Source organism: Arvicola amphibius, chromosome 18 (genome assembly GCF_903992535.2).
Source record: "Arvicola amphibius chromosome 18, mArvAmp1.2, whole genome shotgun sequence".
In the NCBI taxonomy this organism is placed as follows: domain Eukaryota; kingdom Metazoa; phylum Chordata; class Mammalia; order Rodentia; family Cricetidae; genus Arvicola; species Arvicola amphibius.
Window position 1 is genome coordinate 30,334,329 of NC_052064.1, and position 26,246 is coordinate 30,360,574.

The 26,246-nt window shown below is 45.5% G+C and overlaps 1 protein-coding gene across 1 annotated transcript in view; it reads right to left on the minus strand.

The window, feature by feature from the left end:
• Positions 1 to 21,123: 21,123 nt before the first annotated feature.
• The window catches only part of Satb2 (SATB homeobox 2), a 165,348-nt gene continuing 160,225 nt past the window's right edge, over positions 21,124 to 26,246 (minus strand). The window contains exon 12 of the mRNA XM_038315450.1: positions 21,124 to 21,585. Coding sequence (XP_038171378.1) covers positions 21,124 to 21,585 — 462 coding nt within the window. The remainder of the gene's footprint in view (positions 21,586 to 26,246) is intronic.

A 26,246-nucleotide genomic window follows, 5' to 3' on the forward strand; every position in this document is an offset into this window, starting at 1 on the left:
TTTATATCACACAGTTCTTGAAATTATAGATGCATAATGTCACATTTCCATCACTTCAATGTTTTTTTATCGTATACAGAGCAGCATTACCAAGCTTAAAATCTCCTGTCTTTGCCTATTTCCCCCCCCCCCCAGTCTTTCTTCCTCTGAACCTCTGGAAAATAGGGATCTTTTCATTCGCTTTATAGTTTTGCCTTTTCCACAGCATCCTTAGTTGGGCTCACACAGGATACAGGCTTTTAGTTGAGTTCTTTCATTTAGTAATGTAATTTGAAGCTCTTCATGGAACTGGGGATATTGCCTAATGGTAGCACGCCTGCCTGGCCTGTGCAGGGCCCTGACTTTACCCCCAGCACCACAGGCATAATGTTTCTCCATGTCTCTTTGTACTTCAATTCCTCATTTCTTTTTCTCCCTGAACACGTTACTGCTGCGTGCCTGTACCACAGTTTATTTTTTTCTTTGGCCAGTGGACATCTTCGTTGATTACAAGTTTGGGCAGTTATGAATAAAGCTGTTTGTTGGCTACTTGTCTTATTGTTGGAACAAAATATAAGACCAAAGCAACTTAAAGAAGGAAAAATTCGTTTTGAGGATATAGTCCATCATGGTGGTGAAGTTATGAAGGTTTGGGGCAGCTGGCCAATGTATCGGGAGTCCAAAAAAAAGCATACAGTACTAAGTACCGCTTAGCTCCTGTCTTCATTTGGGGTTTCTATTGCTGTGAAGAGTCACCATGACCACAGCAGCTCTTAAAAAGAAAGCCATTTAATTGGGGCTGGCTTACAGTGTCAGAGGTTTAGTCTTGACATCGTGGGAAACATGGTAGCATGAAGATAATCATGGTGCTGGGGAGGCAGCAGAGAGGTCTACATCTGGACGAACAGGCACCAGGAAGGGAAAGAGAGGAAGAGACACTGGGCCTGGATGGAGCATTGGAAATCTTAAAGTCCACCCCCAGCAACACACTTCCTCCAACAAGGCCACACCTACTCCAAGGCCACACCCACACCAATAAGGCCACACCCACTCCAACAAGACCACACCCACTCCAACAAGGCCACACCTACTCCAACAAGGCCACACCAACTCCAACAAGGCTACACCCACTCCAACAAGGCCACACCTACTCCAACAAGACCACAGCCACTCCAACAAGGCCACACCTACTCTAACAAGGCCACACCTACTCCAACAAGGCCACACCCACTCCAACAAGGCTACACCCTCTCCAACAAGGCCACACCTCCTAAAGGTAATTCCTTTCAAACAGTGATAAATGACTCACTGGATCTCAAGAGTTCCAGGATAACCAGAACTGTTACACAGAGAAGCCCTATCTCTGACTTTTTAAGTTTCTTTTCAATATTTTTTAGTTACCTATGCATGAGCATGAATGTGAGCACAGGTAACTACAGAGGCCAGAAGGGGGAGTCGGAGCCCTCGGAGCTGAAAGAACAACACACTCAACCGCTGAGTGGTCTCTTCAGCCCACAATGGATTTCTCAGTAATAAATTTGAATCCTACAACTTTGCTAGAGCGGTTGAGTCGTCCCAGGAGATCCAGAGGTACATATTGTTGTGCTTGGGGCCGTGGGGCCTTATACAGCATCATAGTGAACAAAGGAGACTTAATTCTTTTCCCCAAACTTGTATAGCTTGTCCTGGGACTCCAGTATGAGTTTCAACAGGATCAGCCTGACAACATTCTTGTGTTGTTGAATTTAGAGGAAACTTTAATTTCTCCCCTTTAAGTAAGCCAGTAATAAAAAGTTGATGGATGTTCTTCATTTGAGGAAAGTAATCTCTGTTATTTATGTGTTAGTGTCTTACAGTAAATAGATACTAGATTGGATCTGTTGAACATCTTTTCTGCCACTGACACAGCATGATCTTTTTATTAGCCTGTTTGTAAGGTAGACCGCAATAATGTATTCAAGTGTTGAGCCATCCTTGCACGCTTAGAATAAATCTCAATTAACGTTCCATCGCTGGGCTTGATTCGGGTATTTTGTGAGTAGTGTTGCATGTATGGTTCATCTGAGACATTGGTCTACTGTTTTCCTCCCCTAGAATGTCTGTCTCTGATTTTAACCCCAGGATGACACTGTCCTCACAGGATGAGATAGGATGTGTTTTCTCTGCTTTTATTTTCTTTCATAAATAAAGGTCAGCTCAGACCATCTATCCTTCTGTGAGTTTGGGGAGTTTGTGAGTTTCAAGGAACTGGTCCATCAGGCAGGAGTGGCTCACACCTTTGATCCCAGCACTTGGGAGGCAGAGGCAGGTGGATCCCAGTGAGAAGTGATGATGGTTGGAGACTCCATCTGCGGCCATCCCCAACCTAACTTGTCTTTTCTTGATGTCTTCTACTTTGCTGCGAGAGGGAGAGCAGGAGAGGTGAGGGAAGGAGGAGGAGGAAGGAAAGGGAAGGAGGAAGGGAGGGCAAGAAAGAGGAGGAGAGAAAGAAAATATAGGAAGAGTTTTTCATCCGTGTCTCCCCTGCTCATCCACACAACCCTTCCTACAGAATCAATTGACACCAGGAGATCAGCATTCTGGGGTGGCTGCTCGTTAGAACTCATTAGGGGCTGAAATCAATTACCCATCCTTTGTATTTCGCTGCCCTGAAATCACCCACCCAGCGTAGCTCTCTGACAATATTGGTTCAATTTAATACCTAATACCTCACTTTTGTACTAGCAGACAAGGATCAATGTCTAAGCCAGTGGGGTAATGGGGGCTCCACAACTGCCTCTTCCCCCAAATAAGGCAGAGGGGCAGGGGCTGCTTTGCAGAATTTCCCGATATTGGTGGTATAATGCTTCCATCACACCCAGCTCTAGGACACAGATAGAATATCACAAAACTCAGGGCCGGGAATGTGTAATACATAGAGCTGCTCCCTCTAATTTCTCATGAGGTTGTCTGTAGCATTTGGACCACAGCGTCACTAAATACTGGGCGGGCTACAAGATGCCCTGAGAGGACTCTCATGGTGTGGCCCAAGGCACGGGGTGAGCACGGAGGCCAAGGCACGGGGTGAGCACTGCTTTAAGAAAGGCCCCAGCATTTAATTTCTCTCTTCTGGTCTCATTAGCCAGAGTATATAATCTATTCTAATCCCTGACGCATTCCGTTCACCTTGTGGGGATTCTGAGACTTCACTGTCTATGACTCCACCAACTTCAGGAAACTCTTTCTGCCCGATGCATGTGCTTTAAGCTTGCAGATTCCTTTCCATTCGGATCCAACTAGGGTGAGCCGATGGTAATCTTTAATAGCAATCATAGCGGACAGTTATTCATGGAGTACCATGTAAGATGACTAGAATACCCCCCCCAATCTTCACACCATCCATGTCGCGGTTATAACCGTTTCGATGAATAAACGGAATGCACAGGAGAGGAGCAACTGGCTGTGGAGCTTGTACCCCGGCCTCAGTACTTGGGGCCCAGTCATCAGATTCTAAATAAATCAGCTGGACATTTGTGCAACCGAGGGGACATGTTTGGGATTATTCGGGACAATGATTCCCAAAGGGAAACCTGGCAAAGGAAGAGCAGAACAGATGAAGCTGGAGGAACTGCCCTGTTTCCAGTGTAAATTTCTTGAACTAGCTCAGGTTTTTTTTTGTTTGTTTGTTTGTTTTGTTTTGTTTTGGAGACAGGGTTTCTCTGTAGCTTTGGAGCCTGTCCTGGAACTCGTTCTTGTAGACCAGGCTGGTCTCGAACTCACAGAGATCCGCCTGCCTCTGCCTCCCGAGTGCTGGGATTAAAGGCGTGCGCCTCCACCGCCCGGCTTAGCTCAGGTTTTTAAAAGGTTGACGAGCAGGACTCATGGCCCTTTCCTTGTTCCCCCAGTATCTAAAGCAGTCCCCGACAGGGGAAAAGCCATATTAATTTTTAGAAATACCTCTTTACAACTGGCCGAGAAAGATGGCAGTATAGAGTAACACCAACCGTCATAAACAAATTAGATATTCCCTTATCCCCCAATAAGATCGTATAAGAAACCACCAATTACTGTGAGGATTATCTTCATTTCAACCATCTGGTTCCTCTGACTAGAGACAGCGTGTGCGCATGAGCCCGAGACATCAGACAGAGGACTGTTGTTATCTTGATATGTGGCAACATGTGAAAATAATTGCTTTCCGTGTGGTTAATGCTCATATCACACACACACACTACAACTTTAGGGCAAAATTCTTGTCTGTGTTCCATATAAATAATTTGACTCCAATATTCAGCTTTCCTTATATGTACATAACTGAGCAGACCTTGTAAGACTGACTTAATTTTGCATAAAATTTTTCCAGACTGACCCCACATTGAGAACTCATACACCAGGAGAATAAGGAGCTAGTTTGTGATTTCCAAAATGTACACGGACGTGTGATTCGAGTTGTTGAATGACGATGCTGTAGACAGCCCTGAGCACTGCTCAGGCCTGAGTTCTGTCTGCCACTCAGATGTCTTCCTTACCCTCGGTGGGCCCGCTCCGTACCTGGAGAGACGATCTGACTAGTTTCCCTCACTTCGTCCTGTGCTTTCAGGGCACGGGGTAGGGCAGAACGGGCAAATCAGAACACGAGGGATAGAGAGAGGCAGAGCGCAGACTGATAGTCTTGTCTGGATTCTGAGACCACATGGCATACGCCTTCTCCTCTCTTCCCCGTGTGGTCCTTTTCCAGATTATATGGGGACAGCAGCCTATTTTGCTGGTTTTCTGAGGGGCAGATGCCCCTGGCTGATTGTCTTAATGCTAACTAGAGCTCTATGAAGAGACCGTCCCTCCGATTCACTTTGGTTAAATGATGTGTATACCATCACTCTCTGCCAAGATAATCACCACAATACTATACTTTAAAGAAATTAAACAGAGATACCAAAATGTTTTAAGTACCATAAACTTGTTATATATGACAACTTGTCATTAATTTGTGCATATGTCGGGGTCTGGGGGTGCAGGTCGGTGGCTGGAACTGTCATACTCAAAGCGCTGGCTCTGAGTCCCATCGCCACATAAACTGTGTGTGTGTGGTAGCGCATGCCTGTAACCCCAGCACTTGGGTGGCAGAGGCAGGAGGCTAAGGATGTCAATATTATTCTCAGCTATGTGTCCATGCCTGTGTGTGTGCATCTGTATGTATGCTCATGCTCGAATAATTTCCTCTTATAATTCCTTTTAACAAGAGTGTATCCTAAATTATCTAGTCCTAATGAAACCGAATTCAGGCAAGACTTCAGAAACACACTGTGATTAGTTACTTTCTCTCCGCGGAACTAAAATAATTGAGGGTACATCTTAAAAGACAGGCCTTGGCTTTGCTCACGGTTTCAAAGGGCTCACTCTGGGCTGGAACAGAGCATCACAACAGCTGAGTGTGTGATGGGGAAGATCCCTCGCCTCACCAGAGCCAGGGCCCAAGGAGAAAGAAGTGGGGTAGAGGCAAAATAACTTCCTAAGGCACAACTCCAGTGACCTACTTCACCCAAATAGGCACCACCCACCAATGTTTCCAGAACCTTCATAAATGACACCATCATTGGAGGACCAAGTGTTTGGTGTTTGAGCCTATGGCGATTTAATATTCAACTTTTAGCCCTCGGCTCCTGGCCCCCAGAGGCTCACGACCAAATGCGTTTGTTTAGGTCATCTCTGAGAGTTCCAAGGTCCAGTGGTTCTCATGTTGCTAAGAATTCTCATTCCTTCTCGGAAACACAAGTTAAACCGTTAGTCTGTATCAAGGACAGTTAGATACTCCCAAGATATAAGATTCAGTGGCACAGAGTAACCAACCCTATCCCTGTAGGGAGGAGTGTGTGTACAGAGAAGAAGGATTTAACCAAAACAAGACAGAAATGCGGCAGGACAAAGAGTAACACCTTCCATGCCTGGCATCTGGGACATGTGGTAGCATCATACGGGCTTGAGCAAAGGCACCCTGATGGCTCTGCCTCCTGCGGGCTGTCAGGGTGTGCGGGTCAGTCAGACTGGCTCAGGGTGAGCCGGGTCAGTCAGACTGGTTCAGGGTGTGCCAGGTCAGTCAGACTCGCTCGGGGTGTGCCCTGTCATTTGGACTCGCTCAGGGTGAGCCGGGTCAGTCAGACTGGCTCAGGGTGAGCTGGGTCAGTCAGACTTGCTCACTCCCTGCAGCGTTCCTCAGCAGATGACAGGTTCCTTAACTTCTCCAACATCCCAAGGTCTCCAGCTGCAGCTCTGCTTTTGCTGTATGCCCTGTTGCAAGCTCTTCCCTCAAAGGGGCTGTTCTCCTGGAGACTGGCTGATTCTCCGAGATCCTTGTATGATTACTGCAGGTGGCCTACCTGACAGAAACAGCTCTTGCTGCACCAACTCTGTCTGATGCTGAGGAAGAGAAGAGCCAAAGGCGTGGTCTCTAACTGTGGCTTTGGCAACGAAATAGTGGGAGCTGACGGAGTTAGAAGAAAACGCTACCCATCCTATTCGATGTCGTAAGACTCTGGTTTTCACAGTCTCCATTAGCAGTGCAAAGGCCTCTGCTCTGCCGCCCCTTCCCACTTGACAACCGGAGTCCCTTCCATGCCCAAAAGAAAGGAATTGAGATCATTTCCTAGGAGAGCAACAATAATAGCGTTTACTGAGTTGTAAGGGGGTATATGCGCATGAAAAAAATTGCTTGCTTGCCAAAACTTCAAACTTAACCAGGTCATCTTAAAATTGTTCCTTGTTCTAGTTTTTGCTTGCTCTAGTGTCTCTGCACATGAGTGGCTGCCATGTTGGACAGCATGGATATAAAATATTTTCATCATGTCAGAAAGATTCTAATGCACAGCTCTGCCCTGTATTATTATGAGTTCACTTTTATATGAATTCAAAATGTACTAAATGGCTCATTTTTAAAAAAAAAAAAAAAAGCCAGCATCAAGGCACTGGGGAGATGGCTTGCCATGCAAGCAAGGGGAGATCTGAGTTCAGATCTCCAGAACCCATATTTTCGAAATGCAGGTCACAGTGTGCACCTGTCATCCCAGTTGGGGTGGTAGGAACAAGGCTATTCCTAGGGCTCACGGTCAGCCTCACTGGTAAATTCCAGGCCACAGACAGACCCCGTCTCTAAGAAGGTAGGAAGGCATTTCAGAGAGTGACATCTAAGACTGGCCTCTGGTCTCTGCTCACACACGCCACATGGACCTGCTCCTTTCCCACATGCATTAAATAAAGCAATAATATCAACAATAAAATGGTAAAAAAAATCATATCTCTGTACCTAAAGGGCTACACATTTTGACAAAGCATGCATTTTGTAGTGTGCCCCATTCGCTTTGCCCAGATCTAACCTGAGGCTTAGCATCCTCTGTGGTCTGACAAAGGCTGGTGGTACTCATGGAGCCTCTGTGGATTTCATCCTGCACTATTGCCTTGATCTAACCAGAAATGTGTTTTCTTCTGCCTAAACTCCCCTTCAAACAGCCCCTGGCAAACATAGAGCTGGAGTCCTCATGACCTTGCTCAGAAAAGAAAGCAATGGATTGTGTTTAGAGAAGGTATTAAGACAATTGACCTCTGCTTCTCGAATAAAAACGGGAGAGAGGGGGGCCAGCCCGGCCCGATCAATGGCATTAATTGGTTATTGGAGCAAACACACACTGCCCTATGCCTACCCACCTCCGCGGTTAGGAGCCGCTAATGGAGCCCATTAACTATAGCATCGTGGGTTTTGAGGCAATTTGGAAGGGGCCGCTCTTTTATTTCCCTGGGTTGGTCTTTTCTATGCACTTGAAGAGGAAACTCCATCCAAAACATCCCCATCATTCCAGAAGGAAAGAGCCCAGACTCCCCCCAGGACTTGGGAAGTGAGAATGACGGGCAGGCGGTGGGCCTTCGTCTCTAGAGGGAGACAGCTGGAGGAGGCTCTCTTTGAGGGGCTAGCGGCATCTTGTTCTTTATTCAGCTCCTCTGATGAGGCCTTTCGCTGCGCGTCAGTTTACCCATTGGTAAACGGAGTTGAATAATATAGACTTACCACTCCGCCGTAAATGAATATTGAAGATCTTTGGCTAAAGGGGGCCATGAATATGCAGGAGCCCTGTGAATACAAATCAAGAATTCATGACTTAGTAAAAGCTCAATATGTTGATAAATCTTGAAGTTTTTTTTTTTTGCAAATGCTGAGATGTTTCGCTTTTAATCAGAATATATAATAGTCAGGGATTGAGGTTTCGCCAGAGCGGCTTTATGCAAAGGACACATATGTAACCATGTACAGTAAAAGGCTGTACATCTGGCATGTTGGGGAAAATTAGAGGCACCAGTCAGTCAAAAGTTCTGACTAACAATTTCAGCGCTTTTCATATTTCTTGTTTTCTGCCTTGGCCTCTGCGCTAAAAGCCTAGGTGGGGGAGCAGAAGTGGATGGCTTTTTTTTTTTCCCCATTGTTGCCCAAAGTCTTCCACAGCAAAGGTAGAGAGAGTGTGCTTTGACAAAGCTTGGCTTGTCGCTTTATGTGGACACTTATTCCCGAAACAACCTGCAGCGCCTTATGAGATGGTCGGAATATGAACTTCAAGGGAGCCTTTGGATCTCCCTAAAAAGATTGATCCGTCTGTGGGAGGGACTTACTGGACTTGATTTTGTAATTATATGCTAATATTAAAATAATCCTGTCTTATCCAAAGTTAACTTTCTGGTTAACTTGAGTTTGCCACCTTTTTTTTTTTTCTATTTAGAAATACAGAATTAATCCAGTAGTAGCTACTGAGTATAAATCACGAGCCTCCTAGTTGCAAAGTGTGCCAACGCAAGATGTAGCATGCCCATTCCTATGGAGGAACAGTGACTTTCGGTTAGTTACGGGGCTGGGGAGATAACTCAGCTTATGGTCATTTGCTCAGATCCCCAGCGTTCACATAAGGAGCTGGTAGCACATGTGTCATCCCTGGGTTAGGGAAGTGGAGATGGGAGGATCCCCTTTGCTGGCCCCCTGGTCTCACACATCCGGGCGCTTCAGGTTCCGCGAGAGTCTCTGTTTCAGAACCTAAAGTGGAAAGAGACGGAGGAAGACAGCTGGCATGGACCTCTGACCCCTACCGCTTGTGTGAGTGTGTGCACACGCGTGTAGTGCACACACGTGTAATGCACACCTGCCTACCCCTCTCGCACGCATACCTCCTTGTGTAGAATTTCGCTTGGGAGCCACTGAAAGGCTCTGGCAACAGCTGTACCCACAGAAATTCAAAAGCAAATTCACTGGCGAGGAACACGTGGTGGGGCTTTCTCGCTGACAAGCCTAAATGAATCTGGGATTCGGTGCAGGTCCCCTGGTGGCTGCCTCAAAGGATGGGGTTTCTGGGACAGTGGATAGTCCAGCCTGGCCTCAGAATAGCCGTTCCAAAGTGTCATCTGTTGTCCCCTCTAGGGGTTTACCATTCTCACTGCTCCCCAACAGGAAGAGGACGATAAAAACAAGGCATGGACATTTCCAACCACTTGGTTCAATTTTTCCACATACACAGGCCATGCTTGGTTATAAGATTATACCCCCATTTACCAAGGGCATTTGGTCTTCTGCTTGTTGCGATGGTTTTGGATCAATGGTAGCACAATATTTTTGCATTGTCATTTGAATTGTTTATTTGCCAAAGTGAAATTGGACAGTCTCTGTTGGCGTTCAAGTCCAGCTCTTATGGGTCTGTGACATCCCAGTGTTTAGAAGTGACTGCCATAGACTGTCCTCATGGAGTAGATCTCCCCAGGAATCAGGTAGTTGAGAGACCTTGCTGTTCGGTGACTTGGTGTGCACACCCCTGTCCTGAGTTGACTGGAGACTGCGCGCTTCCCCATTTCCAGAAGAACAGATCTCTTCATTGCCACTGACCCGAGACTCGGGGCTCCTCCTGGGGAACAGCTTTGGAGATGTGTGAACCTGTACACATAACTGCCTAACAGCCTGTTAGCTGACTCACTGTGGAGGTTTTCAAAGCAGAGCCACCTGTGACTCGTCTCTAAGGCACAGAAAGTTCTTGTATGCTTTAGTGATCCTCCGCAGCCCAAACCAATGCTAGCCCACAGTAGAACTGGTTACAACCTGGGTTTTCCTAGATGAATAGTTCTCAACCTATGGGTCACAACCCCCTTGGGGGTCAAATGACCCTTTTACAGGGGTCACCTAAGACCATGGGAAAGCATAGATACTTGTTTTTTATTTGTATTTTAATAACTACAGCTTGCCTGAAGATCAGAAAAGTCAAACAGTCATGCCAGCCATCTTGGCACATCCTTAATCACAGACCTAGAGAGAATTATAAAACGGGAAGAGACAGCTCTCAGTCACAGCCTCATTCTGAGATTCCTGGAGGCAGGATCGCCATTTCTCACTGAGGTCGAGGTAAGAGCCAGTGGCTGGCTGCTTTGCTTTTCTGATCTTCAGGTTGAACCCCAATATCTGTTTCTGAGTTTTATTAATCAGGCTTCATATATTTACTTTATGATTCATAGCCGTAGCAAAATTACAGTTATGAAGTAACAACAAAAATAACTTTACGGTTGGGGGTCACCACAACCTGAGGAACGGTATTAAAGGGTCACAGCATTGGGAAGGTTTTGAGAATCACTATCTTAGATTATCTGCTTGGTTGCTCTGCCACTAAAAATGTCTAACAGTGGCCCAGCGAATCCAGAATAACGGATGGCCGTGGTGTACTCGTCCCCAGTCATGTTCCTCTGAGTCACCCCCATGGAAAACGGAAGTGGGGACTCGGGATTATCTGAAGCTATTCTAAGTCACACCTGACAGGGAGGCCTCCAAGCCTCTGAGGACACACGCCTCCCCGTCAACTGGGAATCTGCATTGCTTTGCCTTGTGTTTTTGTATTGTTTGATTCTTACGCTACCAAACGATGCATGTGCTATTCAAAGTCAAGTACCACAATTTTAAACAAATATTTCCACATTTTTAAAATGTGGTTGGCTGGAAAGATGGCTTAGCAGTTAAGAGTACTTGCTGCTCTTCCAGAGGGAGAGTTTGATTTCCAGCACCCACATGGGGCAGCTCAGAACCACCTCTAATTCCAGTTTCAGGGGGTTTGACACCTTCTTCTTATCTCCAAGGGACCTACATGTGCGTGCGCACACACATACATACATAGGTGTACACACATGTAGGTGTACATATATAGACCCATACACACAGACACATACAGGTATACACACAGAGACACACACAAACACAGGCACACATACAGACACATACACACATATAGTTGCACGCATACACACATACACACACACACACACAGAAATACACACACTTCAAGGTCAGAGAAAAGTGTTATCTCTTTCTTTTTTTTTTTTTTTTTTTTCTTTTTTTTTTTTTTTTTGGTTTTTCGAGACAGGGTTTCTCTGTGGCTTTAAAGCCTGTCCTGGAACTAGCTCTTGTAGACCAGGCTGGCCTCGAACTCATGGAGATCCGCCTGCCTCTGCCTCCCGAGTGCTGGGATTAAAGGCGTGCGCCACCACAGCCCGGCCTGTTATCTCTTTCTTAAATTTTATTTTTACAGATGTCTAAACGGAGATCCATACAGAATGAAAATTATAAAAAGCAAGACTATACATTGAGTCATTGGACTACCAGACAGCTTCTGGAACCTTCTGATTTCAAAGAAAGCAGTGCTGTTTGAATAAGACCCTTGCTCAAAAGTTCAAGGCCTAGGCCTGAAGCAAGGCTCACTGAGTTTTTGCCATCCCTGCTTGAAATATCTCTACATACAGGAACAATGTGGTCTCCTCACAACCAATTTTGCTAATTGTGCTTGAATCCTTGACTCTCAGCTGGCGATAGAATTTAACCAAACTCAGGAGCCGGGTAGGGGGCTCCTTCCCCTTTCATGTCTCCCTAATCTCTGCTGTTCGAAAGGGTCATTGGGACAGAGTGAGCGGCCATTAGGGAAAGGAGAATACTTCTGAGAACAGAGTACCGGGTCGAGAGGAGCACGGAGCATGTTCCAGACCACGAAAAGGTGTGGTGCATTGCTACCAGTAAGCCTGAAGCCAAAGACCAAAAAGAAGGTCCTTAAAGGGTCCCATCACAGAGGGCTATGCAGATCATTGTAGATACCCTGTTCAACCCTCAAAATTTGACAGCGGAAACGTGGCACGTGCACTGGGGACAACTCCTGCAGCCCAAGTATGAGGGAACGGTGCTCAATTTACCGCCCAGGTGAAGGAGGTTCAGGAGGGAGGCAAACAGACCTAACTGCTTCAGGCTAGAAAGGTCTGAGTGGCAGATAGAACCCTAATTTGGGCAGCATGTGTGTTCATGAATGTCACAGTGCCAAGTAGAAAGGAAGTATGGTTCAGGGTAAGGGAGGACCAAGGAGGGGACCCAGGGACACCCAGAGGATTTCAGGGTGGACAGAAGAGAGGATTCGCCCAAGACAACAAGAGCAGGGCAGGCGGCTGCAGGGCAGTTAACGTCTACATTCTGAAGATTTCAAAAGACTGCCAAGGCATGACACTCGTTTTGGTTTTAATTAAGAAGGGAAATCATATAGCTTCTGACAGGAACAAAGAGAAAGGGAGGGGGGTAAAAAAACGGGGGTGAAGGGAGAAGGAGGAGAAGGGACGGAGGAATATAGATGGGGTAATGTCACTGCGAATCAGTTTGGATTCTTCACCTTGGCAGAAATCGGGCACTGCTGCTGTTGTTTTCTTTTTAAATCTAAACATCAGATCTTACCCTAACTCAAAGCTCACCTGAATTCCTGAGTCCCTTAGAATATTTGCGCGCTCCCTGATCTCTTTCTCCTTGAAAAAGAAGGAAGAAAAGAAGGCAGGAAATAGTCTAGATATTTCTATAGTTATTTGATTATTAGAGCTTGAAACTTAAACAGCTAGTCTGGCTTTATGGATGAGGGAACTGGGATCTGAAAAGTTACTCTATCAAACTGCAAATTTGGTAAGAGATGGACAGACAGGAGGAACAGCCCGCTGCATTTTCCCGTGATCAACTTGAGAGAGACGGGATTTCAAAAAGTGTTTTCCTTGCTTTTTGTTTCAGGGTGGGGCCTCTTAGAACTGCTCAAAGTTGCTATCAAATCTCCCGCGATGCATTTCGTCTGTGCTGTAGAATTATCTTGGTTGATGGCTAGTGATAAAATCACAGCTACCTCTTCAGTTTATTACTGCTCTGTACATTAATTCCCTGCAATATTAATGGAATAATTTCGTAATGATTTCTCCATGTGGAATTTCCCAAGTTTTTGTTTTTCCTTTAAAAAAAAAAAAAAGTCACAAAGTCACTGTTCCAGATTCTTCTGGGATAGGTCGGAAATGCCAGTCAGACAAAACTAGGAGAAGTGGTGTGTGGTAAGAGAAGTGTAATGATCAGCTCGTGTAAGCACAATCACAAGTCACAGCGGCCGATGCCCTGATCCTCGATCCCACAGTCTGGGACAATCGCGGACACTGAACACAGAGGTAGGATGATACCGGAGAGAAGATGGAAGCTCTGGAGTCTTGGAGCCCTGGCTGTACTTCCTGGTGCTGATATGTACTCCCTTGGAAGGCTGACTTTCCACCTCTCCAACCCCATCTCTCACTGCATCTGAGCCAGTTTACCAGCCTTGAACGTCACTCCGAGGAAGCATTACAGGTTACGGTCCATCACTGAGGGAAGCCAAGACAGGAACTTCTGCCAGGAATTTAGAGGCAGGAACTGAAGCAGAAACCGTAGAGGAATGAATGCTGTTTCAATGGCCTGATTCTCGGCTTATGTTCAGCTACTCTTCTTAGACAGCCCTGGCCCATGTGCCTAGGGACGCTGCCGCCCACAGCGAGCTAGACCCTCCTACATCAACCAGCAATCAAGAAAACGCTCCGCAAACAAACCCACACAACAGTACAATCTGGTGGAGGCAGTCCCTCAACCGAGGGTCCCTCTTTCCAGATGTGCCAAGTTAACAACCAAGATTTGCTACCACACCGACCTTCCATGTATGCCTAGGCAGGCATGCTCTTAATTAAAATCAGATATGTTATGGGGAAGGACGTGTGCAATGAACAAAGAATTATGTCATCCAAGCTGGCCAGTCAAGCCAGAGAGCCCACCTGTGTTACACAGCTGGTCGGTCCAACTCCATAAAAAGAAAGCCCCAAATGACAATGGGGCCCTTGATTACTGTTACTTATGTGGTTTTATGTTGGTGGTGTATTTCTTTCTGAACTGTACTACTGCACGGCTTTATATAAAGTTTCCTTGCTACTTTACAATCCGTGTACACCTTTATTATTTCATTCTTGAATGGGACACCGAGAGACCTCTGGTTCAGACTCTGACCACCAGGGAACATGTTTCTCATATGCTCATTTCTGCTAAGCTCCATAGACACGGATGTCTACATCCAGCCGTTCTGAGTTCCCTGAACAGTAATCTTCGAATGTTATAGAGACGAAAATCTTTCACACTAATTTTGAGACAGGTTTCACTCCATGGCTTAGGCAAGCCTAACGCTTACTACCTTGTCCAGGCTGATTTCCAACCGACAGGAATCCTCCTGCCTGTTTTACTGAGTGGAGGGATTACAGGTGTGAGCCACCGTGTCTTGATTACAATAATGAACTTAAAGGAACTCAGAGATGTTTTGATTCTGCATTAAAAATTGAGGACACTACCTGTGCTATGTAGATCCTTCCAGACCCTTTGAATCGATCACAGCAGTCCTATCCTCAAGTCTTAAACGTGTGCCACAAATTCTACTAACGTCTACACATCACCTTGTTTTATTGGAGTTCCTACAAGATCCCAAATAAGATGAATTAAGGCGAGTGTTGGAGTAGTATCTGGCAAGTTCTGCTTGTACCACGTGGCATTTCTACAAGGCTTCCAGGTTTCAAACGTCTTTCCAACCATTGGAGGGTCCCTAACGCCACCGGTTGGGTCAGGTGCATCATCTCTGATTTGGGTTTGGCTCTGGAGGCTAAACCTAGGGCTCCACCCATGCTAAGTCTGTGCTCAGTGGCTGAGCTCCACTCTGTCCATCCCTTGGTTTTAGATGAGGATAGTAGGTCAAAGACATCACTTAGCCAATGTTCCCACCTTGGCAATGATGGTGCCACCATGGGCCGGGATCTTGGAAGGTGGATCATTTTAGGAGAAGCTTTGTTTCTTTTCTTGACAAGGTCTCACTACAGACAAGAACTGGCCTTGAACTGGCAATGTCCTCTTTTGTCTTTAAACCCTCCTGGGTGCTGGGTTTACAGACGTGTGCTGCCTTGCCTAGCTCTTGTCCTTTATTGTAGTGACGTAGGAGGTCCTTCTATATATGTGTTGCTTTTATTGATTAATAAATAAAGAAACTGCTTTGGCCTATAGCAAGGCAGGACAGAGCTAGGCGGGGGTGGGGGCAACTAAACTGAATTCTGGGAGAAAGAAGGCAGAGACAGACAGAAGCCATGTAGCCCCACCGGAGACAGACACTGGGGATGGAACTTTACCAGGTAAGCCACAGCCATGTGGCGATACACAGATTAATGGAGATGGGCTAGTTTAGGATGTAAGAGTTAGCCAATAAGAAGCCAGAGCTAAGCAGTGATTTAATTGATACAGTTTCTGTGTGGTTATTTCTGGAGTCTGGGGCAGGGAAATGAACAAGAAGCATCCCCCAACATTGTAGAAGTGTATTAAAAACCCCATGAAAATGCAGGGGGGAAAGTGGATGAATATTCTCAACTTGAACAAAACTTAGCGTCCTCACCCCAGTTTTCCAATTTTCACCTTTGGAAAGATCCAGAAAGAACGAAAAATTAGAAGAGTCCCAACATGTACATCTTGAATAATTCTCTAAGCGTCAGAGAGAAAACAAAACCCACTTTGAAATCTGGAATTTAGTTACCTCCTCGCATCCCACCCCAGGCTAGCTGAAAATACACCACTTGAGGAACCCAAAGGACAAAGGCCTGGGAAAGGCCCCAACAAGCCAGGCCCTTCTTGATATTCTGTGGTCATGATTTTTCCTTTTAATTACCTATTTTTGTCTGTGAGATTATACCATTGTCCCTCTTCCCTTTCCTCTCTTAAAATCCTTCATATACCTCTCCTGGCTCTTTCAAATTCACAGACTCTTTTTTCATTAATTGTTGTTGTTGTTTGTGTGTGTGTGTGTGTGTGTGTGTGTGTGTGTATGTGTGTGTGTTCCTCCTCACTGTTGGGCAGTATGCTGTCTCTAATTCTGAATACCTTGTTTTAAAGCATGTTTCTCTTTTTTTGTAGCTCAGGCTGGCCTCGAACTCATGATGTAGCCAGAGAGCTTCCAGTTCTCTTATCTCTATCCCCTGAGCACTAGAATTGTAGGCTTATTCCACCACACCATATCTAGTTTATGTGGTGCTAGGAACAAAACTAGGTCTTCATGCCTACTTTACATCCCTAGCCTTTATCAAATACCTAATAAGCCATCTATTCTTATTCTTATTATCTAAAAGCATCTTTCCTGTTGGCCACATACTGGCACTGTCCTAGGGGGTAGGTAACCCAATGACTCGAATGTAGCTGCAAGGCTTGGGGCTGAAGAGGGACACATTAAACACTGAAACCACAACACGCTGTGAGATCCATGGCAGTGGTGTGCACCATCATGCTATATGACCTACATGGCCGTCGGATTCGAAGCACATGGCAGAGGAGTACAGAAAGGATAATGATGAGGGAACTAGATAATCCCAAGACTGGGTATAATTAATAAATGCAGGGGGAGCAGAAGGAGAAAAAGATCTAGGGAAGATCTCCAGGGAGAAGTTGCCTCTTTCTCTTTTGCATATCTGTCACTTTCGAAGTCCTTTGTGGATGTCGACTGGGGCAGAAGATTCAACTGTCTCCTCCCCGCATCCGCTCTTCTTCCTGAACTAGGGACCCAGCTAGAAACACTTCCCTCCTGTGGATCCAGACACGGGGCTTGTGGAAGGTCTCCTGGAGGAGTATATTATTGTTGTCTGCTCTCTCTGCCCTGTCTGTGGACACTGGGCATGACGGCCACAGCTGTGAGAGTTATTTGGGAGCGTGAAGAGGAAACAGAGCAACAAGCGTGGGGGGAAACAGAGCTGTATGCTTGAGAGGTGAGGGTAATCCTGACAACTTTGCCGAGTCAACTTACCTTAGCTACTTCCTGCGTTTGTGAGGCGATAAAGTCTTAGTTTAAATCCCTGTTTCTCACCCCAGCCCTCCCTTGTATACGCAGCTAAGCCCGCCAAAACCATTCTAGATAGCAGTTCTTTCTCATGTAACTATAGTTCAGCCCAGGAAGGAGTGGCTCGGTCCGTAGTGTTTGCTTCAAAACAGGAGCAGACAGCACAAGATCTGTCCCCCAGGCAAAGCGGCTCAGCGGGCTGCTGGCAGTTTTCACTTTACAGTTTGTCTCTGGTGAACCCCAGAAAGAAAATGGGAATGGGGAAGAAACCTGTTGTTCAAAGTCAAATTATCCTTCCAATGCTTTCCCTCCTTCCTGGTCTCTGTTCCCCAAACCAGAGATCATTTGCATTTGCATTAGGAATATGGGTCACCCCTAGTTGGGCTCTAGTTATTCTTTCGTTGTCTGCATTTCTGTAGACACCCGGTCTCAACTGACTGTCCTTAAGACAGAGCTACCGGCATGTGGGCTGCAAAGCCTCATGGGAAAAGGGAAGAAAGTCTGTCCACCCACCGAAGCAGAGAGGTAGTAGAAGCAGAAAGGCAGGAAAAACCAACAGTATCTAAAAACCCAAATCACTTTTTAATTGACTTCCTCTGCAGCCAAACACTTGCTCCTTCCCTATTAACTTTAGTCTTTGGAGTAATTTTTTCCATCGTAAGCACTTTCTAAAAAATCATTTTTTGCACATTTCTCAGATACATCAATCCTCTGGCATTCCTCTGCGCACACATTATGGTACCGGAGCTCTAAATAGAAAAGACTTTTATTATGTCCATTAACCATGGACATATGTGCTCCAAAAGTTTCCTGACACGCAGTCATTTGTGGTTTTTTAATTATAAACAGAAAAATAGTCACTAGAAAAATAAAGGAGGGAGCCCATAAATACATCTTTATCCATTTGAATTGTGCTTATATACAAGACGATGGGAGAAATGACTCCCGGGGCTGCCCACGCCAGCGTGTGCGCATGCCTGTGTTTATACACGCAGAGGGACACACAGGATTCCCATGTGCAATCAAAGCCATGCACTCAACAGAACTCAGACATCTGCAATTGTGGGTACCGCAGTCTTCCTTCTGAAAGAAGGGTGCAGATTTTTCTTAGGTTCTCCAGGTTCTGTTCCAGGGAAGAATTAAAACGGGAAAGAAGGGCGACGCCCAGGAAACTATTTTGACCAACAAAGTCGGGTTTATTGAATGCGTTTTATTTTAACAACCAAAAAACTCTAACAGCCTAACAATGCACATAAGTTAAAAATTAATTATCACTTAGTGATAACAAAGATAGTTGATTTACATGGAAAAAAAGAACATTTACAATATCTTAATCCTTATTCACATTATTGATACTGCAATAAAACACAATTTGTTTTTTTTTCTTCATTTCACAAAAAAAGGCGGGAAATTGTGCTTTGTCAAGAGGCACTACAAGAGAAAGTTTCTTTTTCCAAATAGATATTATATGACAGATATTGAATAAATAGACATATATGCATTGTAATTCGCAAAGATCTGGCAAGACCACAGGCTAAAATGCCCACAGATTCACTTAGAACCACTGCACACTTGGCAGTGAAATTAAAAAATAAAAGGCAAGACTTAGCATTGAAAAATACCTAATAAATTTTTGGTTGAAGTGTAAAAGATACCAAATGCGGATGCCATCGATCGATGAACCACCTGTAAGAGCTTGGCAAAAAAAAAAAAATCGGTGCCTAGGACATGTACAGGGTGACTTCAGCAACGGTGTCAGAAGACAATTTGGAGGGAGTAACTCGGAGATCGGGAAGCAGCAACTGTGGACTTTTTTTGATTAAAGCTGCAGCATCTACAGAAACGGGAAGGGTGGGCCCAGGCCTCAACTGCAAACACAGCCGTCCTTTTGCAAAGACACATGACGCTCTTGTCAAGGTAACCGGTTTTTTTGAACATCATTATTTGAAAAAGTACAGGAAAATGTCCCTTTGAGAACTCCAGAGGTTACTAAGCGGCCAGAGTTAGCTTGTATTGCAACGTGTCTTCTCCCTGTAGAGTGTAAGTTCTGAGTTAATATCTACACATAGAGGTTTTTATTTTTTTTTAAACTCCTACCTCTTATACCTTTCAAATATATAAATAGTATTAACAGTTATATTACAATGTTTGTGTAGTAAACAGAAAATAAATTTCAAAGTGATATTGCATGAGGTCTTTAACAAGGTTGCATGAGGATACAACTCAAAAACAAAACAAAACAAGACAAAGATCCAACCACGTGGGACCGCTGGGCGGCCATCTCGAGCCTGAAGGAGGTTCCCCTCCTGCCGTCGCTGTCAGTGGAACTGGAAGGTAATGCTACTGTTTCTAATAGGAAACCGAAGGAGATCTGGCGAACTGGAGTAGATCACAGCTTTAACGCTCATTCCACAAGACAGCCCGGTCGGCGTTAGTTCCGCTTTACGTCAGGTAAGCGCTATGTGGGGCTCAGGGGCGGTATTTCCTTTTCCGAGGACTGGGTGACTCTGATGAGATCGCTTCACTGACTCTGTTACCTGGAGCTGCAGAGAGATTCTGGAAAGCAGGTTCCTGTTAGGGCTGCCGTGGCGGGGGAAGGCGTGGAGGCAGCGTGTGAGCTGGGGGAGGGGCTGCAGAGGCTTGGCTAAAGTGGATGGGATGTGTACGGAGAAGAGGAAGGTCCGAAATGGGAAGAAACACTTGAGGGGGGGAGGCCGGGTAGAGATTTATTTGAGTGGAAGCCCCTCTAACTGGGCAGAAACGTCTTTCTCTAACTTAACATTACATTGAACTATGTTCTATTTCTTTAAAAAAAAGAACCAAAAAAACAATAAAAAGGAAAAAAAAAAACAGTAACAACCAACAATTTAAAATGAGCAGGCTTAATAGTTTTAAAATTTGAAGCCACAAGCAAGTAAATAAACTTCACGGTAAAATGTGGCTCATAGCATGAACTCCATAAGTCCCATGTCAAAATGTCACCTTTCAGAGACTGCACTAATTAATGGTCAAGCTTCCTCTGCACTGGACTTGGCTCGGAAGGAATTCCACAGAACGCATCTGCTCGCTACAGCGCCGATGCGCTGGCTAACGGAAAGTGGCGGCTCACGTCCTCGAGTCTACGCAAGTGTGCATCGCGTCTCCCGGAGAAATGTGTATGTACTGCTTACGGGCCCTGATTCCCTCTGGCTCACTCTCTTCTTGCCTCTCTCTCTCTTCTTTACTTTTCTTTTTTTGTTTTGGCAGTGTTATTTTGTTAAATACATACCTCAAAAATTACCCATTAAGCTGCCAGATAGGAAGCCATAGAATTAAAAAAAAAATATATCAGGGACAAACACACAAAATAAATAGGAATTCAAAAATAGTCACCCCACCCTGAGAGCAGGCCGCAGTTTCTCAAAAAGCCAGAACAACTCACTGTGAAGTGGTATTTTTTTTTTATACATAAACAAGTCTTTAAGAACTCATTTCACAGTCTATTCTTTCGGATTGTAAAGTTCTCTGTCCCATGCAATTTTTAATATATATATATATGTAAATATAGAGATATATACATATACATATACACACACTCGTAGCTCCTTCATTTATCTCGTGGGTCTTTCCGTCCTGGAAGTTGCCTGGTGTCTCTTCCATTAAGAGCAAGGGGAATGAAGGCGGAGTCTCCCGTGACTGGCATCACGACGGTCCAGTCAATGGTCAGAGTTTGACACTTAGTGTCTTTGCCAAGGTGACACCCGACTCGGAACCACTGAGCTTACTCAGTCTATAGGCGATCCTGTGCGACAGAGGAATGCCATTACGGGTAGAAAAAATAAAACAGAGGACAAAAACAAAACCAAATTAAAAAAAAAAAAAAACAAAAACAAAGCCAAGAGGATTTTTTTTTTTTTTTAAAGAAACGAAAACAGAAAGTCCTTGGACCCATATATTGCTTCGCCTGGCGGAGTTCACATTATCTCTGGTCGGTCTCGGCGGGCGCTGCCTGGCTCTTCTCTGCGGTCTCCTCCTCCCCCTCCACCTTGTACATCTCCTCGGAGCCCTCCTCGCTGTCGTTCTCCTCCGACTCGGTCAGCAGCTCCTCGTCCTTGTACTCCGCCACGTCCACGGCGGAGCCCAGGTGCTCCTTCAGCTTCCCGTGATGCTTCACGTGGTACCTCTGGTTCTGGAAGAACTTGATGATGGTGTGCTTGGGGAGATCCAGCTGGGCCGAGAGGGTGTGGATGGCTTCCTGGTCGGGGTAGAGGCCCACGTCGTGGATGAAGCTCTGCAGGATGCCCAGGGCTTCTAGGGAGATCTTGGTGCGGGAGCGGGGTTTTTTGGCACAACTGTCTTCGGCGGGAGGGGGTGGTGGGGGCGCCTCTTCTCTGGGAGGAGAGCTCTCCTTGGTCGGCTGGGACTGCTGTCGATGGAGGACCTGATGATCAGAATGGGGAGAGCGTTAGTGTAACTGGGACCTTAGGTCTGCGAAGCCGCCAGACCTCTGCCGCAGGTGCTACCTCCCGCACACTGCGCTTCGCTTGGAGTCGCTTGCGAGGAAGTACACACCGTGTCATCTACAAAGTGTGTGGTTCATGACAGTCATTTGAGCTGGGTAAGGTGGGAGGCCTAGGCGGGGAGATTTCCATGAATCTGAGTTCAGTTTGGGCTATCCTTCGAGTTTGATGCCAGTCTAGACTACCAAGACCTTGTTTCAAAAACAACAAAAAAGAAAGGGAAAAAAAAATCAGATGAATTGCATACAGCAGCGTTTAGACCACGAGGCGCTAAGGCGTTAAGCCACCTGGCTAATGTCATCCAGAGCATGGGAGGGGACACTTGGCTCTGGGCCATCAGCACCTTTAACCATATCTGAGCAATACACTAACGGCAGAGGCTCCCCAGTTCCATGTTACACTCCTCTGCTTAGCAGGGCAAGCTAGGCATGTCTTTCAGTCCCCTACCCCCAGTCTCAACACGTGGCAGAGAGAGATCGAGAAAGTGGCCGCTTTAGATGTCAGATGTATGGCGTGCATACAGGACAGGGTTCTGAAGGGAGGGATGGACCTTGGCAGTGGAGGCCACAGTCACTGCTGGGGCGCCACTCAGTAGAACTGAATGAGCTCAGCTGTACCTGCCCGAGACTGGATTTGGCCCAGGAGCTCCTGGTCAGCCCATCCGTAGCTTGGGGCAAACTTTCAGCCTGTGGTAATCATGGCTACTGCCGCCCTCATGGCTTGTGGGTGCTTGGGAGAAATAGATGGCACATTGGAACAGAAAACACAACCTCTGTGGAATCAGGAATAAATTTACCTTCTCCTAGTTGTTGCTCTTTAAATATAATTGTTTTAAATAATATATATGAAAATCTTCAAAGTAATTTAAAGATATAACTTCTGTATGCTGTAAATTTTAATTGACTCTTTTAAACACATTTAGATGGGCACTTTTCTATTGCTATAAGCTAATTAACCCTCTATTTTGAGTTTACTTCCAAATTCCTATTTTTTTTATTTTTAATTGCAAGGTTTACTAGCTGGCTGTAAAATTTTAAATAATTCTTTTTCTTTTCTCAAAAATATCCCTCTTTTTTATCTCTACCTACACCACAAGTTCATTAAACTATGAAAGAAAACCTTAAGGGGGTAACTCTTCTCTGAACCTGCCTGTCATCATCATCATTGCATGAAATAACTTTCTATTCTAGCCCAAACTTATTAATACATCGGTATGGCTACAGAAAGACTGTGATGCAAGGAGACTGTCTGAAGAAACCTCCTCGGCACCCGTCACAGGCCTGGGGCAGGACTTTATGAAGACCCGAAGGGAGGATGTCACCCAACGAGGAGCCCCGGCCATCACAGGCAGCTGGTCTGCCACTGCAGCCATCACTGCTGAGATGGGTCGGGTCATATACAGAGCTGAGGACCACACTTCCCATCCCCAGAGAGTGCCCGACCTCCTGAACCCTCTCAAGATCCTCTACAGTAACAAGTTCAGTTAAACAACAACACACATTTCTTTATCATTTTCTATTGTTTTATAAAATGTTCTCCCAAATTAGGGTTCCAAATTATCTATTTTCCAGAGTCCATAGAGAATCAAGCCCAAGCAACATAGAAATATATATATATATAGTTACATTAAACATAGAAATATATGCTATATATATAATATATATATAGAGAGAGAGAGAAAGAGAGAGAGAGTTACATTAAAAAACAACATGGTATCTTCCAATCACCATTCCTCCTGCCACAGGGACTAGCCACATGGCCCACTATTTGGGACCAACATTCGCCTCCATCTGAACAGTTAGAGAGAAAAGAACCGTGCTCTTTGCTCCAGTCCCAGAGGCCTAGGAGGAAAAACATACTTTCTCACCAATATGAAAACGTCAGTTTTTTTTTTTTTATATATAGAGTTGATGAATAGAGTGGAAGAGATAAACTATGGGAGCAACAGAAAAAGTTTAAGTCTTTTTGAATAACTACCATCAACTGGTAGAAGCTGGTAAAGAGGCTACCCACGGGGGCCCACAGTTGTATAAGGCTCTTGGGAGGCTTTGAGAATAAAGGATCGCAAATGCAAGGCCGACCTGGGCTACATCATGAGACTAAGGACTGGAATACGCTGGAGGCTGGTTGCAGAGAGAAACCGAAAACAAAGGGGCTATAAAACAGTGGACCAGCATCCAAATAGCATTGACCAATTAAGGGCAATGTTCTTAGCGTTTTCTTTACCACTTTCAACTAAGAGCAAGCTCATGTGGTCTGATGTGGTAAGCTGGCATCAGCAAAAAAAAAGTGAGAGTTCTCTTACTCCAACGTCCTAATTATCCCCGCCAGGAAAAGCGAGGCCGCTTTGCGGGCTCCCACAGCTCTCGGTGGTGGCTTCGATGGCCGGAAGATATGTGCTCAGGGCCCACGGTGTGGGCAGCGTGAGGACGGCAGTAAGCAAGCCTCTGTGCCAACAGGTGAGGGGTGCAGCTTTTGGTGAGGACGACCAGAATGAGGGACAGAGCGTGCTTGAGCAGGCCATGCGCTCAAGCAGGAGTGGTCCCTATTAGGGCCGCTGTGCTAATTGGAAAACAAAAGAGAATTAAAATGCCCCATTTTCTAAATTACGCTTGCCTTCTGTAGTAAAAGTCAGCAGAACGGTTCCATTTAATTGAATAATTAGATTGGTTCTTAAGGGGCTTTCCATTGTGCGCTGAGTAGATTTAAAGAGATTTTTCCAAAACTGTACTTTGAAGTTACTATAATCTTTCTGCATGAGTGCATTTGTTCTCCTTAGGCCCTACCAGTAGGAGTCCCCTACTTCCCCTCATTTCTTAGAACACAGCGCAGTCACACACGTGTACAAAGAAGACAGACATGAAAAACTCAACAATGATGATAGCAGCAAGCACCCATTTGGTTCCAGGCAGCTCTTAAATGGATAGCGCAATCCTACAGTTCCTCGTCAAGGTGTGATCTGGACCAAGAACCAACCAGAAACAGGCTGCATCGTAGGATGTGCCTCTAAGCTGGAAGTCAGGAAAGCAGGGAGATGCCAGGTTGAAAAAAGTTGGCTTCCGAGGTACATCGCCGATCATAGACCAGAAAGATGCTTCTAAGAGGAAATATTAGCACTGAAAATTTCCCATAGAACGAAATGCAGTTTCTGATCAAGTCAAACAGAAGAGTGGGTTGTGGGTATGACGATGATACAGGCATGAAGTCAGCTACATACCAGTGCTAGCATCTTCTAACATACATGACGATACAGGCATGAAGTCAGCTACATACCAGTGCTAGCATCTTCTAACAGACATGGAAAGAACAGTCAAAAATACAGGTGAGAGATGTGTTTGTTCCCAGATACAAACAATCTGCTCAACCTATACACTACTACTTGTGTCCGTGTTTTGGGGGGCTGACCATTTAATACTGGTGTGCTCTTCTCCTAGGGAAGACTAGTTCTCTCTCACTCACTCTCATGTCTTAGTTGCCTTTAGTTCTTTATGTAGGAGTGAGGCCCCAGGAGCTTCCCCCCTTCCAAGTTGGCATGATAGTTGGTGTCATCCTTGTCCTGGCTAATTTATAACATCTACTATCAATTAAAACCTACAGTAACACACACACACACACACACACACACACACACACACACACACACACTGTTTAAAGCCAGAAAGAATACTGTACCCTCTAGAAGACATGCCATAGGGTTTTTTTCAGTCATAAAACCCCCCAAACTACAAAGAAGCAAGTGCCCCCAGTATAAGACTGCATAAACCAAACTCCCACAACAGAAATGCCGGGCTAACTCTCCCACCATGGGGAACCACCACAGACTTTCTGTTGGGTGAAAGGAGTCAGATAAGAAAGACTAAAGATTTCAAGATTCTACTGATGAGAGGGTCATGAAAAAAAAGCAAAGAACACACAGAATAAGAAAGCCTGCAGCAGCTTTGCACACTGGCAATCCCAGCAGACAGGATGCAGAGGCGGGCGGATCTCTGAGGCTGAGGCTAGCCTGGGCTACAGAGCGAGTTCGGGGACAGTCAGCAGTAACACCGGCATGCTGTCTTTGACAGTCACTGAATGAAAAGCTGGGAGACCACCTTCTGGGGAGGCTGACAATATTCCCTGCCTCACTGTGGGCATTGAATGGAGGGAGGAAAGCATTTCTGAAAGGTTATTCAGCTGTATGTTTAAGAGCTATGCTTTTACTATGTGCAAAGGGCACCACCTCCCGATTTATAAAAATGCTAATGGGTCCAGAACCAGTGTGGTGCTGTGTAGCTGAGAAATGGACCAAGCAAGAGGTTTGAAAACTCAAAGCTAGCTTGGGCTACGTGCTGAGACTCGCTCTTACAACTGCATGTAACCTTTAAGGCCCAGTAGCCGGACTTAATCTTTAAGGTGCAGTGCTGTCCTGTGTTTTTTTCCCAGCATAATAAAATGGGCCACTGTGTAAAGACAATACCTTTTTACTCTCGACCTTTGAGAATCTACCAGGTCTTGGGCTGGGGATGTTTCCGTCACCAATACAAGCTTGGCATGTATGTCATGAGACTCCTGGAACACATACCTTACAAACTCTTTTTTTCTG